Raw genomic sequence first — 16,701 nt, forward strand, 5'->3', positions numbered from 1 at the left:
TTAACAGATTAAATATTTTGGAAGTGAATTCTGGAAGGTGAATTTTTTATAGTGAAAATGTTTGTGAAATATTTTGAATTTAAATATTCACATCTTAAATAAACAACTACGTTAAATTCCAGGACCTAAAAATGCAAGCCCTGGAAACACAAGGCATTAAAATGCAAGCACTGTTAATGCAATGCATTATTTCTTTCAGTTAGTGCTATTCAACGTGCTTTTTTTGTTTCAAAGACAGATGGCATTATTTTTTCTTCTATACGTACGGTATCAGGCCATCAACACCATTAACACAACTATTCCATAAAGTTAGAATAGGAGTTCTAGAGATCATTGGAAAAGAATCAGAACATGTCGATTATTGTGTTTAATAGAGGAAAAAGAAAAACAAATTCGACCAAAGTAGACTAATCGGGAGCCAAAGACTGCAGAGAAGTTTGGGGTAGATTTGGGTTTCCTTAATATATCTGCTTCGGAAACAAAGAACGCGTCCATTTTGTTGTTTGACGTATTTGATCTTTTCGGCTTGCCGTAGTAGGGATACTAACGTAATCGAGCGAGGTCCCGCCTCATACATGCAACACTCTCGAGCCCTCGTTTTTTCGTGCACTTAAATGCAGATACATAAACACAGTGAATAGACCTTCGCCAATCTGAATGACGCCTTCGCCATTTTGCTTAAGCCGATCAATTGTAGATATAAATCAGGATTACACAAAGTTTTGCGACGTTTAGCTACGGACGCTGACAACTCTCTCAAACAATTTGGCGGTTAGAAGGAAGTTGCTTGTGCTCTTAATTACGTTACATGTAAAACTTTTTTTTTGGTGTGTTTTCTGAGCCTGTCGCAACTAGACCAAGCGTAAAAATAATTAGTATGGTGGAATTGGGTTAGTATTGATAGCTTGCAAACTGTTTGTCCAGTAAATCGTTGAGTCGTATTTGTCGTATGATCCTCAAGCGTCTGCTGCTCTATTATGCGAGATGTCCAAATTACAGAAAACAAACGGTAAATACTTATGGTGGTGTCTTCTGTGCCTCGAATTCAGACCGGATACAGTTAGCAAAAACATTAAACATCTAAATCTAGGAATGTAAGTATAATCCATCTCTTTTCCCTCTTAACTGAATAGCTTCTTAATTAGTTTGCAATCGTCAGGCCTTTACAGTGATTGTTTATATGTAATGATAGCTTATATCAGTATGTCAGATACTTATAACAGGTGACATTATAATTCGTTTCTTAATTACACTGATCCAGCTGCATTTTTTTTTTTTGTAATTTATTTTTTGCTTTCAACAAGTCGACATTTCTCAGTGTGCTGTGTCCTCCTGATCAGCTTGTGCCAACTCGTTTCTCATTAGCTACAAATTTTTTGTAAGTGATAAGGATAATGTTTAATATAATCATAATCAATAATAAATATTATTTTTAATTAATTAAATTAGGTATTCTGATTAGAAATCAGTCATTTCCACCAGAATACTATACTATTTGGTAACACTTAAAAAAAAGAAAAAGCTTTTATTAATAATACAATTTTAACTTAAAAATATGTGTCTATTATGTTACACTCAGGGCTATTTTATTAAAAAGAACAGCTATTTTAAAATGTATAGTTGTATGCATTAATTTGTGCAACAAAAAAAACTGCACTTTTAACATCATAAAAAATGAACATGTTAAAAGCACCAGGACCTGGTAAAAATCACAAATTACAGATAATAATTAGAAACAAAAGCACAAAAAAAGTGTCAACTGGTCATAGGTTGAACGTCTTGCTGGAACACTTTTGGTCTTCTGAACATCTTTAATCTTTAGAAGTCTATATTGCTATGTATATTTGTGTGTGTTAATTCTAAGTTACTGATCATTAATTTAACACATACTTGTATTCTGTCTGGAGTATGTTTCTGGTCTCTCAGTCATCACTCTCATACTGTCCCAGATGTATATGACTTCTTAAGATGAACAAAAAAAATTTTTTTAGTCCATATAATGCACATATACAGGACCGCTTCAAAAACACAAACAAAGTAAGCATGAAAGTAAAGTAAAGTTTAGACGGATGGATCCCCCCCCCCCCCCCCCAAAAAAAAATCTTTGTGTTCATCTGAAGAAAGCAATTAAGATAATTTAAAATGAAACAAGAATATCCTCTCTCTTATTTTTATTTTTGTTAGGTTGCTTCCACTTTTTTTAATACTTAATGTACTTTCACTCAAGTGTGTATATGGCCAGATACTTGTACCTTTAACTGACCCTTCGCAAAGACCCGTCCCCTTTCTTTACTGTTGCTATGTCCGACAAGCTATACCACTGTCACCCCACACAACGTGCCGACAGACAAGACAGAGCAAGTTACTTCTGGTATGAAACAAAGTGTTCGCTTTAAAGTTTTGTCTTTTCTTTTTTTTTTTTTTTTTAAAAAAAAGAGAAATTCTCTTTAATGTGTCGTGACAGATAATTTTAGTTCCTAAGTTCTAGAGGCACGTGAATCTATCATCAAATCATATTTACTTAAAACATGAAATAAACATGAATGAACATCAATAGGTATTTTATTTCAACTGCGGGAAGTGTCAATACGCACCATTTTTCAAGTTTAAGTCCACCCACTTTAATCTGCTAATCAACTAAATAGTAATTTTTATATAATAATTAATTTAAATAATTAATTTATAATTTATATAAATATTTAATTTATTTGTTTAATAAATTGCCTTTAAAAAATAAATAAGTCATTATTGCTATTTGTTACACACACCCACACATACACATACACATACACATACATATATGTTTTAAAAAGACAATATTAATTTTAGTTAGTTATTTGTTTGTTTGTTTGACAGGAACATGTTTGATAAGCCAAACAAAGAGGCATTCTACATTGTCATCCACTTTTTATTTAATAAACTGAATCCTGCACGTGCTCAAGATGTCTTCAGGTAGTACAATACAGCACCTCTTTTAAATTTTGTCATCCTCATTTGTTCTGATTTGAATTGTGAATTTGAAAATCGTATTGTTTTCATAGACATTGCTGGCCGATTTGGGATCGTAAAGGTGATGCAGAGTTTCGAAAGGTTGCTTTTTCATGGCTCCAAGAGATAGCGGTATGTTCATTTGATGTTTAATGTATATTATTTGTTACTACTGTGCCTGTTGCACTGCAAGAAAATGTTTAGGTATATATTTTTTAAAAAGTCTTTGAATGTACATTTATTTTTTTGACTTTTTAATGACTGTTTTATTGTTCTTTTTTTTTTTTTTTTTTTCTTTTTTTATAAATATATTTAGAATGAAGAAGGTAATGCTTTTCCTAAGGTGGCTGCATCACATTTGCTCTCTGCTTTTGGACCAAGATTTATCAACTTGATGCTCCACTTATCTAAACATGTCATGCTGAAAACACTGAAGACATTTACCACAGGTATGCTATTGTTTTTCTAAACATTCCTCAAAAAAAAAACAAAAAACATCAGGATTTTGAAACTTTGCAAACTTCTTCAATTAGGTTTCTACAGCACCCCCTGAGCACAGTCAAAAAATTTTCAATATATCATACAGACTTGGATGAGTATGCTCAAAACACAACTTCCTTGTTTCCTTGCACTTCTGTCCTCCAGCTATTGACCCAGGTATCAATCAAAGTTAGCCATCTTGAAGGAAATATCAAATCTCTAATTGCACCATAAGTATTAGGAAGTGAGGAACTAGTAGAGAGGAAGCTTTCAGACTATCTGTAAGTGAGGATACACGTGTATTCTGTGCAAAAGTATTGCTTGTCGAAAAACAACAATGACAAATTTGTTTATAAAGCACAATTTTAAAACTTGAAGCGCTAAACAAAGTCCTGTTCAAAACGAAAACTATAAAATAACATACAACATGACAAAACATAAAACAACATAGAAGCTACTAATGATTAAAAGCTAAATCTTTGCAGTGCAGCCACTGCAAAAGCACGGTCACCTCTAGATTTCAGATGAGTTTTAGGGACTGTTAATAGCATCTGATCAGTAAAACTTATTGATATCCCGAGCTGATGTTCAGATGAAAGATCAACAAGATAGTAAGAGGGAGCCAGGCCATTCACAGATTTAAATACCAGTAAAAAGACTTTAAAATCAATTCTATAGTGAACTGGGTAAGCCAGTGTAGTGAGCTTAAAGGGATAGTTCACCCAAAAATGCAAATTCTGTCATTAATTTCTCACCCTCATGTCATTCCAAACCTGTAAGAAATAAAAATTAAAAGATTTTTGATAATGTTCAAGAGCTTTTTGACCCTTCATAGACAGCAACACAACTGACATGTTCAAGGCCAAGAAAGGTAGTAAGGTCATCTTTAAAGTAATCCATATGACATCAGGGGTTCAACCGTAATTTTATGAAGCCACGAGAATACTTTTTGCTTGCAAAGAAAACAAAAATAACTTTATTCAACAACAACTTCTCTTCTGTGTCAGTCTTCAAGTCAGTTTCACGACACACATGTGTGCAGCGTTATCTTAATTTGTGTTCTTATGGGTTTGGAACAACATGAGGGTAATTAATGACAGAATTTTCATTTTTGGGTGAAATATCCCTTTAAAACAGGCATGATGTATTAATGATTTTTTTTTAACCCCATCAGAAGCCTGGCCACTGCTTTTTGTAATGCTTGCAGTAAAGCAAGAGATGACTGATTAATTCCTATGTACAGAAAATACAATATTCCAGCTTTGATGTAATAAGTGCATGAATTGCCATTTCAAAGTACAAACAATGTCAATAATTAACAACAGGTCATTTAATACTTTTACAAGAGCTGTCTCTGTAGAGTGACATTTTCTAAGACCAGATTGGAAAAATGTGAATATACAGTTGGAAGTAGTGGTTGAACAGATGCATGTTTCGAGACATTATATGGTTCCAGATAGGGGTGTGAATTGTCACTGTTTTCACAATTTGATTTGATTACAATTATCATGTCAACGATTCAATTCGATTCAATATCACAATGCATCACGATTATATAAAATTTATTTAGTGTGTTTTTATTCAATTATATAAGAAGGCTACTTTTTAAAATAATTACAAATTAATAATCAATCAAAACAATTAAGAACTTAATCAAATAAATATAGCTTCACAACTTTGTGACACTGTCACACAAGGGACATGTTTTAACTGCTCTATTTATTACAGTGGTTTTGTTTATTCGAGAGTCTTAATTGATTTACATGTTCTTAAGTCCATTTTATGCCTCTTATCAGTTTTAGAGTGTGTGTATGTCTTTAAGAACTGACTGGTTGGCCTGTCAGGTGATTAGTCACCTGACAGGAAGTAGAAACCCCATAAAAAGAGCAGCGTGGTAAACAAACAGGGAGGCCATTAAGTAGAAACCCCATAAAAAGAGCAGCGTGGTAAACAAACAGGGAGGCCATTCAAAAGCATAAAAAGGGGGGGAAACAATTACAAGTACTTGCAGTATCTAAGAGTGCTTAAAGTATCTGTAAGTTTAGAGACAATCATTTGCCTAAACTACATCCAGTTTTTGTGCTGTTTTGTTTAGGGCTGTAACGGTCACCGTAACAACCGCGTACTGCCACCGGCGGAAGTGCACGTGACGTCACTCTATAACAAGCATAATACTAAGTTTTGTATACAAGTGTAATAACAGTAATAGTTGCAAATTGTTTTATTTGGACTATGTCTATAGTAATTCACAAATGACCTCAAACGTCATACACAGTGTTTCCTTTAGATTTAGAGGAAGAGTGAACCGTGTCCACACCGGACACGACACCGCAGTGTCGCAACAGGTTGAGTCTGTCTTGTGTCCACACAGGACATTTGTACTCTCTGTCAGTACCTCATAAATAGGATGATATGAAGGTAAAATGACGTCATAGAGATTTGCATGCGCAGAGTAATATTTGTGGAAGTGTACATAAGACTGTAAGCGTAAATTAAATTTGCATGCGCAAGAGAAGCTTTGTAAATGTGTAAATTGTGTCTCAAGCACAAGAAAAAAATATTTGCAGCATTTACTGTTATTCGTAAGTGTAATTCGTGTATTGTGAAACTAAGGCTTCATGTTAACGCAAAATCAATATGATCTGCATTCTTCTGACTTCCATTTTTTCCGCGCTTACACTTTTGGCACATTTTTTTTGCCAAAAGATGGTCAAAAGCACTGCAAGCCTGTGAACGGTGATTTGCAAGCAAAAACAACAGTTTAAAGAACTGCAAAACAGATTGACTGCATAGAACCAATCTGTATGTGTAAAAAAACAAACTGTTGCAAATGTCTAAATGACTTGTGTATGTAGGGCAAAAAGTTCCCGAAATAATCCGATACGTACAGCTCCGTCTTTCTGTTCTCTGCGCTTACAATTTTGGCATGATTCTCTCAATAACTGAGTTTTGCAAGCACGAGGGGGAGGTTGGGTCCCCCTTTTTCTTGTAGCCAATCAAATGAGGCTCTTGCTGACTCTCCATTTACTCTTATCTGTTTGGTTCAATAAACACATCATATGCCAAGACATTTATCTTAATTTAGTTCAGGATCGTTCTTGCTGCCGGATGGTACTTTTAACGTACACGTACAGTAAAGTGTACAAAAAAAAAAACTTACTTAAAACATGATATTTTATAAGTTGTGTACCATTAGGCTGTGTGTTCATACTGAATTCCGAGCTGTGTAGTTTCCTTCTCCTCCTCAACAGGCTATATGATATATTAGTTTATTGTAATATTATATTGTAATTTTTATTATACTTAAAGAAGGTCTAGTATCTGCACTAGCCTAATACATGCATAATTTTACCTGTCTACTGATCCATTTTTTTAAAACATTTAGTTCAATAATAATTGAACCAACAGTAATATATTTTTTTTATTTAACATGTTGTAATTTAAGGGGATTTTACAAAATATTACTAGAATATTTATTAAAATATTCGTCTCAACTTATTCTCCATTTATTATCTGTAATACTATTGTGTAACCACTAGATGGCTGTTTAGCTCTCTCTATATAAACATAAACATGACTGTATGTTCCCTAGTGGCTGGGAACTTTGGATTCCCACATAATTAGTTACTTAAATTTAGATATATATTTAGACATTATTAAAGACATTATTATTATCAACGTTTTTGCATTAGTCAAATCTGGACACAACGAAAGCCTTTTGTTACTCATTCTTGCATCATATAATAGCTTGATCACATGAAAGTGATCGGAATTATTACTGAAATTTCAAAATATACAATTGAGTGTTAAATACCATAAACAGAAACATGGTCTGAAAAATTGAAAAATTCATATTTAAGTAGCATTATTGGCATAGTAAATTTACAAAGTGTAGCACTCTGATACCATAGAGACAGAGTTGAGCATTGTCACATAACATTGTTTTGATTATAAAGTTTAACATCAGCTGTAAGCAGATTATGAAATTTCAAAGTAAAGCCAAACCAAAGCAAATAATGTTAACACCGGCTTGCAATTCAGTATGAACACATGCGAGTTTAGCTTAAAGGAACACAGCTTATCAAAGGAACATGCTTTAAGTTTTTATTTTTTAATCTTTTTTTTTTACTGTATGTGCAAGTTAAATTTACCATTCCGGTGGCAAGAACGATCCTGAACTAAATGAAGATAAATGTATTGGCGTATGATGTTTATTGAACCAATCAGATAAGATCATATTTATTTTGCGTTAGCATGAAGCTGCAGTTTCACAATACATGAATTACACTTACGAATAACAGTAAAATGCTGCAAATAATTTTTTCTTGTGCTTGAGACTAGATTTACACCTTTACAAAGCTTCTCTTGCGCATGCTAATTTAATTTACGCTTACAGTCTTATGTACACTTCCACAAATATTACCCTGCACATGTAAACCTTTATGACGTCATTTTACCTTCATAGATGAGGCAGTTTACTGTCGGGGATTTGTCATTTCGTGTCGTGCTGTGCCACATCCAGTGTAGCATCACTCATTATAAAGAGTTCTATAATATTGCATCATGCTCGCTTCCAGTGTAGACAGGGTGTATTTAACGTTCTTATTTAGGCTATTTTCTCTTTTAATGGTATTATTTCTTAGATGTTTATTTTAGTGTTTTGCAGGTTGCGTATTCACTGACGGAAGTGCAAAAATTAACATGAGCTGGCGAGTTAAATCGGGTGTTAGATGAGTGAGACAGTGCTGGGGCTGGACTCAGCAAGGATTCAAGAGTTAAAAAAGGTGACTCCCGTGAAAATAAGTCAACCACACCCAAAGCTACAAGAAAGTAAATATTTCGAAACAACCAATTGATGCGTTCTGAAAATACAGCATTTTAGCACAAAATTCAAAATGGCCGACAGAAAAAATCAATGCACTCAACGATACGTCATTGCGTTCGTAAAATATAGCATTTTACTACAAAATTTTAAATGGCAGACGCCCAAAATGGCTGACATGGGAAATTTTTTTATTTTTTTTTTGGCCAAACCATTCAGAAGTTATTAGCAAAAATATGCATTTTTTTATATCTCCTGACCACTAGGTGTCACAGTGCTCAAACACTGCATGTAGTCTCAGGTCATGCTTGTTATAACACACACCAAGTTTGGTTTCAATACGCCAAACCATTGCGGAGATATAGCCTCATATCCATTTTTGCGTGTTTTTAACAATTAAAAATAGCGAAAAAACTAAACCTTACGATTTCGGCATGAGCCAAGGAATCAGAGGAAAAAATAATTTTCCTTCCTTTCCTTTCCTTTTATCAAAATAACAGAGATCATTTAGAATTATTCAGCTTTTAAGATCAAGCAGAAGATATGCCGGTTTCTTCGGTAGTGGGTGGAACTAATACACAAATGGCAATCTCATTGGCTGGGGCTTGTCTATTACCGTCCCCGTTTTGATTTCAGCAAATCAGTTCGAGCGAACACTGACAACATGATTGATATTCATGAATCCAGCAGTTAGTAGTAGTATTAGTAGTATTATTATCTTTTAGTAATAATTTCTATTATCTGTGACCAACAATATGTTAAGCACCACCACCACTCGTAAGTTCAGGTAAAATGAAAAATATGTATTCATACATGGTTACCAAGTTTTAGTTCTTATCACTAGTTCTATCATTAAATGGTGCTTTATTATCACATCATCATAATATAATGCTTGATTGACTGATGTTGAAGGGGTCATATGATGTGATTTCAAATTTTTCTTTCTCTTTGGAGTGTTACAAGCTCTTGGTGAATATAGAAGATCTGTGAAGTTGCAAAGACTAAAGTCTCAAATCCAAAGAGATATTCTTTATAAAAGTTGTGACTCGTCCACGCCCCCCTGAAACGGCTCGTTCTAACATGCCCCCACATGTCTACGTCAGTATGTGGGAAGATTTGCATAACGCCGCCCAGATGTTCATGCAAAGAAAGAAGGCATACTTTTTATTCTTGTTGTAGTATTGTTGTTGCCGCCGCCATGTCGTATAGACGTGTGTTTCACTGTGAAACCGAAACTAATTTGTTTGGCCTTCCAAAAGAGGACGAAATCCGCTTTGTCATGCCTGGAGCTGATCCGTGCTGGTCGCTGAGCAAATACACCAACTTTGCACTGTGGATCACTGAATCAGCTTTCACCGTGGATGAAGCGGCGTCCAGCCCGGGGTCGTCACCTGTGGTTACTGCAAGACCAAGGTACGCTCTTTCGTAGAATCCGCCTGCCGCAGTGTTCTCAAGCTGCCCGCCTCTGTTCATTCAAGCCGGCCGGAGGCCTAGAGTGAACAAGCCGGCCGCGGTGTGTGATGACGTTTCCTTGAGAAAGCGTAACTACTTGGTTTTTGCCTTCCAAAAGAAAACACAACTAGAAATCATGTTTATATCACGTTTATAATAGGGATGTGCATTTCAAGCAAAAGTAATAATCGATAATCGCTGGGTATTACATATTGTGAACAGCCTGAATGACGGCACTTATGTGAACATTAATTCTAACGTCTGTATTTATAACAATAACCTATTTCATATTTTTATTCAAACAAAAAAAAAAAAAAGAGCATGTCCACAGTTCTACAGTTATTGGCGGTACCCTCTGTCACTGTCTCCCTTCCCCCGCTGGCCTGTGCTCACACTGCACTTTACGCTCCGGGCTTACGTTCTGTCGATCTCTGATACCCTGTCAGAGTTTGCTACCTCTCATGAAAAAAGTAGGTAGTACTTATATTGGCCCGCCAAACCGAGGGGGAACTTTTAATTGAAACGAGAGAACTCATATCGAGCCTTACACAGCCCGGCCCGGGGCTAATCAGGTTTCTCTGCCCGAGTCACTGTCCTCATTACACAGCTGTTGTTGCAGCCATTATAATAGTTTAGTTTTGTTTTTTAATGGTCTTATTTCGTTTCGATTCTTTATTAATTTAATTCAGAAATATGATTGGAACATTTTATGTTTGTTAAATTCAAGTTTGTTTGTTTTTAAATAGCCTACAAAGCGGCCAGCGCAAGACCGTGAGTTGAGCATTTTTGTCAATTTATCCTTCTCAAAAAAAAAAAAAAGGATAAGCGTCATAATATTTTAGGAATTAAGTCAAAATTACAACAATGAAATCATGTTACATTGCATGAAGTAGAATATATTACACCTGTATACTCTGCCAAAAAATTAATAATAAAAAAAAGTCATATGTGGCACATTCTTCACGTTTAACACGAAAAACAGCAATAGGCTTACTGACGATTTTTTAAACTCGATTTGATTTATTTCATGAGACACTCGTTTGTATTAAATTGTTCAGTTTTTTTTTTTCAACATGCGCTCAAATATTTATTCGTTATTATTTTCATGCTGCAAATATTAAACAGGAAAATATAATTGATTCACATGCCGCATGAAAGGAGGCGAATATCTCACTACAGATTAGAGCGTAAAAAAACATTTACTGTTTGTATTTTATCTTAAAATTGACAGAAGCCTGAAGCTTTGTGTCATAATTAGAGATCGACCGATATGGGTTTTTCTATAGCCGATGCCAATGTTTAGAGGTCAGGGTCAGCCGATGGCCGATATGTGCTGCCGATTTTTAGGGCGATATCTTGAAGTTTTCCCCCTCATTTGCATGCTAAAATGTCACACCAATAATAAGTGGATGCACAACATTTCTAAACTTATCATCATTTATTGAGCACCGACTTGAACCATCTCTCAAATCTTAATTTTGTGCACTGCACGGTATTACAAATTAAAAAAAGATCTAAATTTAACCAAACAAATCAATAAACTGACCAAGTATTAAATATATAAAACAGGTTATATATATTATATATATATATATATATATATATATATATATATATATACATATATATATACATACATACATACAGAGCTGGGTAGATTACTTATGAATTGTAATCAGTTACTGATTACAGATTACATGACAAAATTTGTAGTCAGTAATATAATCTCTTAGATTACACATTTTGGTAACGTAATCTGATTACTTTTGGATTACATTTAGATTACATTTGTGCTAACCCTAATTTGATATCACATATTGTATATTGAATTAGCCTAATCTTGTACTATTTTGATAGATACAAAGAAAGAATATATTCCAAAAAAAAATATTTAATTCACCAACAAGAGCCATAATAGCTTCTTTTTCAAGTGCAATGTATGGACAGTTAATACTTAAAAAATACTAACACTAATGTACCTTGCTGTCAGTGTTTGCTAGTAACACTGAATGAAAACAAAATCACATCTTATGATTTTAAAGCATATTTACTTAGAATTAAGTACATTTAGAAAACAGCTACATTACAAAAAACAATATTGAAAAAAACATGAATTTCACAGCAATATCACTGCTAGGTCAAATATTTAATCTAAAAAAACTCCAGAAGTGTATATGCCTGTATCAATGAAAAACATCAAAGAATAGCTACATTGCAAACATGAATTTTGAAAAAGACTAAATTCACACAGCAATGACACTTATATCTATCTCAAAACATTTTAAGTGCATAGTAACAATGAGGACAAGACAAACAATATTACAAAAAATAATATAAAAGAACATGAAACTCACAACAATAAATAAATTTATATAGATAATTTATTTATTTTTTATTTTTATTATTTTTGGAAAAATTAATATATAATATATCTATATATTAAAAGACCATTTCTGGGTCAAATCTTTCATCTCAAACAGCTTTCCCTATCCAATCTTTTTTTTTCTCGTCTCAAGAAATATCTGCGTCCACACGAAACCACAAAACCAACACAAAGCGATGTAGTATACATGCCAGACCAGCATGTAGCGCTGTACTTCTGCCACAGAGATACACTAAAAACGGAGAAGACGACATGGACTATGCGCATAAACCTTGCGCGTGGTACACAAACGAACATGGAACAACATCTGTGTTAATGTTAGTTAATAAAAAGACAATCGTTCAGTGTTTGTTCATGTTTTTGTTGCTGTTACATGACGTAGCGGTCTCTAGGGGCGAGACGTGGGCTGATGACATCATCGTTTCAGAAAATAAACAAATTTGCTGTCCGCACGAAAACGCAAAGGCGGCGTTTTCAAATTTGTCCACTCTGGGACCCGGTTTCACATCAAATTAGTCATTGGTAGGCAGAGCTTTTTTTTTTCCCGTGTCTTTCTTTAAAAATGAAATGATGTCTGTGCATCGAGTGATTAAAGGCTGCGTTCTTCACCCTTCATCTTCCATTATCTTGTTGCTGATTCTTCTGAGCGCGATTCTGACACCCCCCAACCCCCCGCTGGAAACACTCGAAGAATCACGAACGTATATAAACGGCAGGTTTAATAGGAAAAATAAAAAGGAAATTTAGGCAAATCATTGAATTGTGAACGACTTATTACCATTGTGTAAATAATATGTAATCATGTAATCCATAAAAAAAGTAACTGTAGTTTGATTACGAGTATTTTAAAAAGTAGTTTACTCTAATTACAAGTACTTGAGTTTTGGAATCTGATTACGTAATCCAGATTACATGTAATCCGTTACTACCCAGCTCTGTATGTATGTATATATATATATATATATATATATATATATTATATATATATATATATATATATATATATATATATAAATATATATATATATATATATATATAATATATATATAAAAAGTCAATCATTAACATAAAAGTTTTAGAGCATTTATCAAGCAGAATTTTTGGAAAGTTTGAAGAAAGTTTGTTGGAACATAAATGTAAACTTAAATATACATTTAAATAAAAGAAATAAAATTTTATAAATAAAAATCAATTAAACTGAAAAATATAAAAAAAATAAAATATATAAAAAATAAATAATAGTAGTGCTGCAAACACACTAGCAACCAGCAACATTTGTGTTTGGTATAAATGACACAGAACATCTAAAGTGCATTCTAACTTCAAACTTACATCGCAGTCTGTTCATTATTAAGATTAAGTACAGTCAACCAAACATATAAAAGGTTACACTGGTCAGTTTAAATAGACCGTAGTATACCGGTGCTGTTATGCCAAGGACTTTTTTGCTCATGTGAAGAGGATGATCTTTTCCGTCTAGTTTACATTAAAAAAAAAATAAAAATATTATAGTTTAACATTCAGATACATTGCGAATATGGAAACATTTGGATATGTGCAGAACGAGACGTGAGCAACAACCTCCAAATACATCTAGCCAAACCCACGCGCGCTCGTCCTCGTCGGCACGCACGCATGCACTGTCACGATCTAATGCACTGTAAATGCCGGATTTTTAAAAACAAATAGGCCTACTGGAATGCGAAAATTCAAAATCGAACATTTTGCAGAACAGGATCAAATAAAGTACTGGTCATTAATACTCGCATAAAATGTTCAATGTGAAAAAAAGCGGTTCACTGACTGCGCAGCACAGCCACAAGTGCCACAGTTAGCCTACGTTTGGGATAATTTTATTTTTAATACTGTGTCATTTGAAATTGCAATTGCGTTTTAAAATACAACAACGAGCACCACGAAACCATTTAAAGAGGCGCATTCAGCGGTCTCCTTGACGGAAAACAGTCAACAAAGTAAAATGATCTCAAACGTACAGCGCGCTCCCTTCATTTTATCAAATGATCATAATCACATTCATTTTACAGTCCTGCTACTAGCATTTTATTCAGACTAAAACCCCTTTAATTCGGGTGAGAAAGCTTTTTTTTTGAGGCTTCCGAGTGGCTTTTGCATATAATGATAATACCGCTGCAGACCCATTTTTCAGCAATAAGCTTATTCATTGATTGTTAATTTAAACGACGATCGATCATGGAAATGATCAAATATTGACATCCCTAAATGCAAATGAGTTGGATGGAAACCTGGCTATTGTCTGCATCAAACCATGCTTCTGAAGAAATGTCATTCACCATTCTGGGCTGCTCCAGGACAGCTGTCTCTCCGAGAACGGTGCTTTCTGTGAGCGGGGCAGAGTAACGTAGCCCTCAATCACGCTGCAGTGTGTGTGAGAACTGCCACCTACTCCACCTCATTTACAGAGTGAACTTCTCTGACTACCTTTATCTCCCAGGATTGTTGTTGAATCTTCCAAAAGTTTTGGCTTGGGGTCCTTCACATGCGGCAGCAGCACTTTCCACCGCACCAATAGCACGGGGCTGCCCGCCGACGTGCCTGAATTTAAATCGGCGCTATTAAACACAGATATCGGCCGATGCCGATATATAAAAAAATGACAAATATCGGCCCGATATATCGGCCGACCGATATATCGGTCGATCTCTAGTCATAATAAAAGTAAAAAAGCCCAAAGCTAATTGCAATTAAAATGTTACATATTATTTCCAAGCATTTATACCATAGCTAATTAAAAGCTTGTGAATAGTCACATAACATTATTTACTTCAGAAAAATCAACATAAGAGTCGAATTTTTAAATGGTTTAAAAAATGTTTACGGTTATCAAACCAGTGGAATATTACATTTTATTCCTTCAACAATTAACAAATCACTTTAATGCAGCTATTGCTCATATTTACGACTTAATACGTGGGGAACAGGAAGCTTCTCGCTCAGCACAGTGGAGCGCATCGTTTTGTTAACTTTGTGGTTTATTATTTTGAGTCGTTTGGGACGCGGTGACACACAAGACCCTCTCACAACATATTGCTTTATAGATCTGTTGCGTTTGCCGTTCAGATATGTTCACGTAATCATGCTGCACGTATCAGTAGTTCCCTGCTCCGGTGCGGTTAGCGCTCACACTGCATGTGTACCGTGCCCTGATTAAACTGAACGCTCTGACCCACCTCTTCCAACCAACCGCGTCCGAGCGCGGCACGGAGCGATCACAGTCAACCGAACCGGGCTTTGGGGGTAAGACACGTTTGGGCACGGTTCACATCCTTAGAAAATAATCGCACAGCCTAATCGATAATCGGTCATTAAATCGACTAATCGAATATTCGAAAATCGTGACCCATCCCTAGTTTATAATGGGTTTTTATGTTTATGGTCTCGTCATTCCGGCTGGACAAGGCTTCACAATATGTTATGAGGTGAAAACATTTCTGTCTCAAAAATCAAACGCGTTTCAGAAGGGGGGGCATAGAGGAGAAACAATAATGTACAGTATGTAAATAATGTGTTTTTTTTTTTTTTATTAACCTTAAACCGCATAAACACATTTTATTACACCAAATACACAAAATAATGTTCTTTTTAGCAGCATCATATGACCCTTTTAATAGTGTACATACAGATATTTAAGAAGCTGTTCAGTTTTACAAAGATAAGCTGATTTGGTGGTATAAAATGCTAAGCTATATATATATATATATATATATATATATATATATATATATATATATATATATATTAGTGTTTATGTGTGTATGAAAAATAGTATATCAGCCTGGCAATTATATTGCCAAGGTGTGCGTAGAGGGTTGGTCCTAAGACAAGAACACATTTTGGTGTTAGGTGACTAACCTCACCACTTCAGTCAAAAGTGAAAACTTTAGGTTTTTCATTTCTCTATGGAGTGTTACAAGACTCGACCACACACTCCTAAAATGGCTCGTTTAAACACACCCTCACATGTCTACAGTACGTCACGATGTGGGAAGATTTGCATAACGCCGCCCAGATTTTCATGCAAAGAAAGAAGGCGTAACTTTGATTCTTGCTGTAGTATTGTTGCTGCCGCTGCCATGTCGTGGAGATGCTGTGTGGTTCGTTGTGAAAGCGAAAATACTTTCTTTGGCCTTCCAAAAGAGGACACGACTAGAAATCAGTGGTTAAGTTGTATTTACAACACTGTTCCAGAACAGTTCAACCCAAATATTCAGATGTGTGCTGCGCATTTTATGGAGGACTGTTTCCTGATCCAGGGATAGTAGACTACAGTGCTAGCTGTTTTGACTCACAGTCTGTAAGTACATTTTCAAATTTAAAGAATTTACCACTGACTATTCAATTGCGACTTTTGAGCAGTGTAGAGTAGCGCTTGTTTGTTGTTCCTTCGATCATGAATGCAGACATGGTTTTATGTTTACACAGCGCGGTGCAATGTAAAAAGACAGTATAAGTCATTATAATCCATAATTATGTCCCCACTGGATGCAACAAATGGCTCATTTATGGATTTAAAACAAAGTTATTATAAATAAGATA

At 34.7% G+C, this 16,701-nt stretch overlaps 1 protein-coding gene across 1 annotated transcript in view; it reads left to right on the forward strand.

Annotated features, from left to right (window-relative positions):
- The first annotated feature begins 527 nt into the window (after positions 1-527).
- Positions 528-16,701, forward strand: part of haus6 (HAUS augmin-like complex, subunit 6) — a 28,363-nt gene continuing 12,189 nt past the window's right edge. The window contains 4 exon segments of the mRNA XM_042728406.1: positions 528-1,094; positions 2,857-2,952; positions 3,042-3,120; positions 3,305-3,437. Of these exon segments, the coding sequence (XP_042584340.1) occupies positions 985-1,094; positions 2,857-2,952; positions 3,042-3,120; positions 3,305-3,437 (418 nt within the window). The 5' untranslated portion in view covers positions 528-984.

This window comes from Cyprinus carpio, chromosome B7, assembly GCF_018340385.1.
Source record: "Cyprinus carpio isolate SPL01 chromosome B7, ASM1834038v1, whole genome shotgun sequence".
In the NCBI taxonomy this organism is placed as follows: domain Eukaryota; kingdom Metazoa; phylum Chordata; class Actinopteri; order Cypriniformes; family Cyprinidae; genus Cyprinus; species Cyprinus carpio.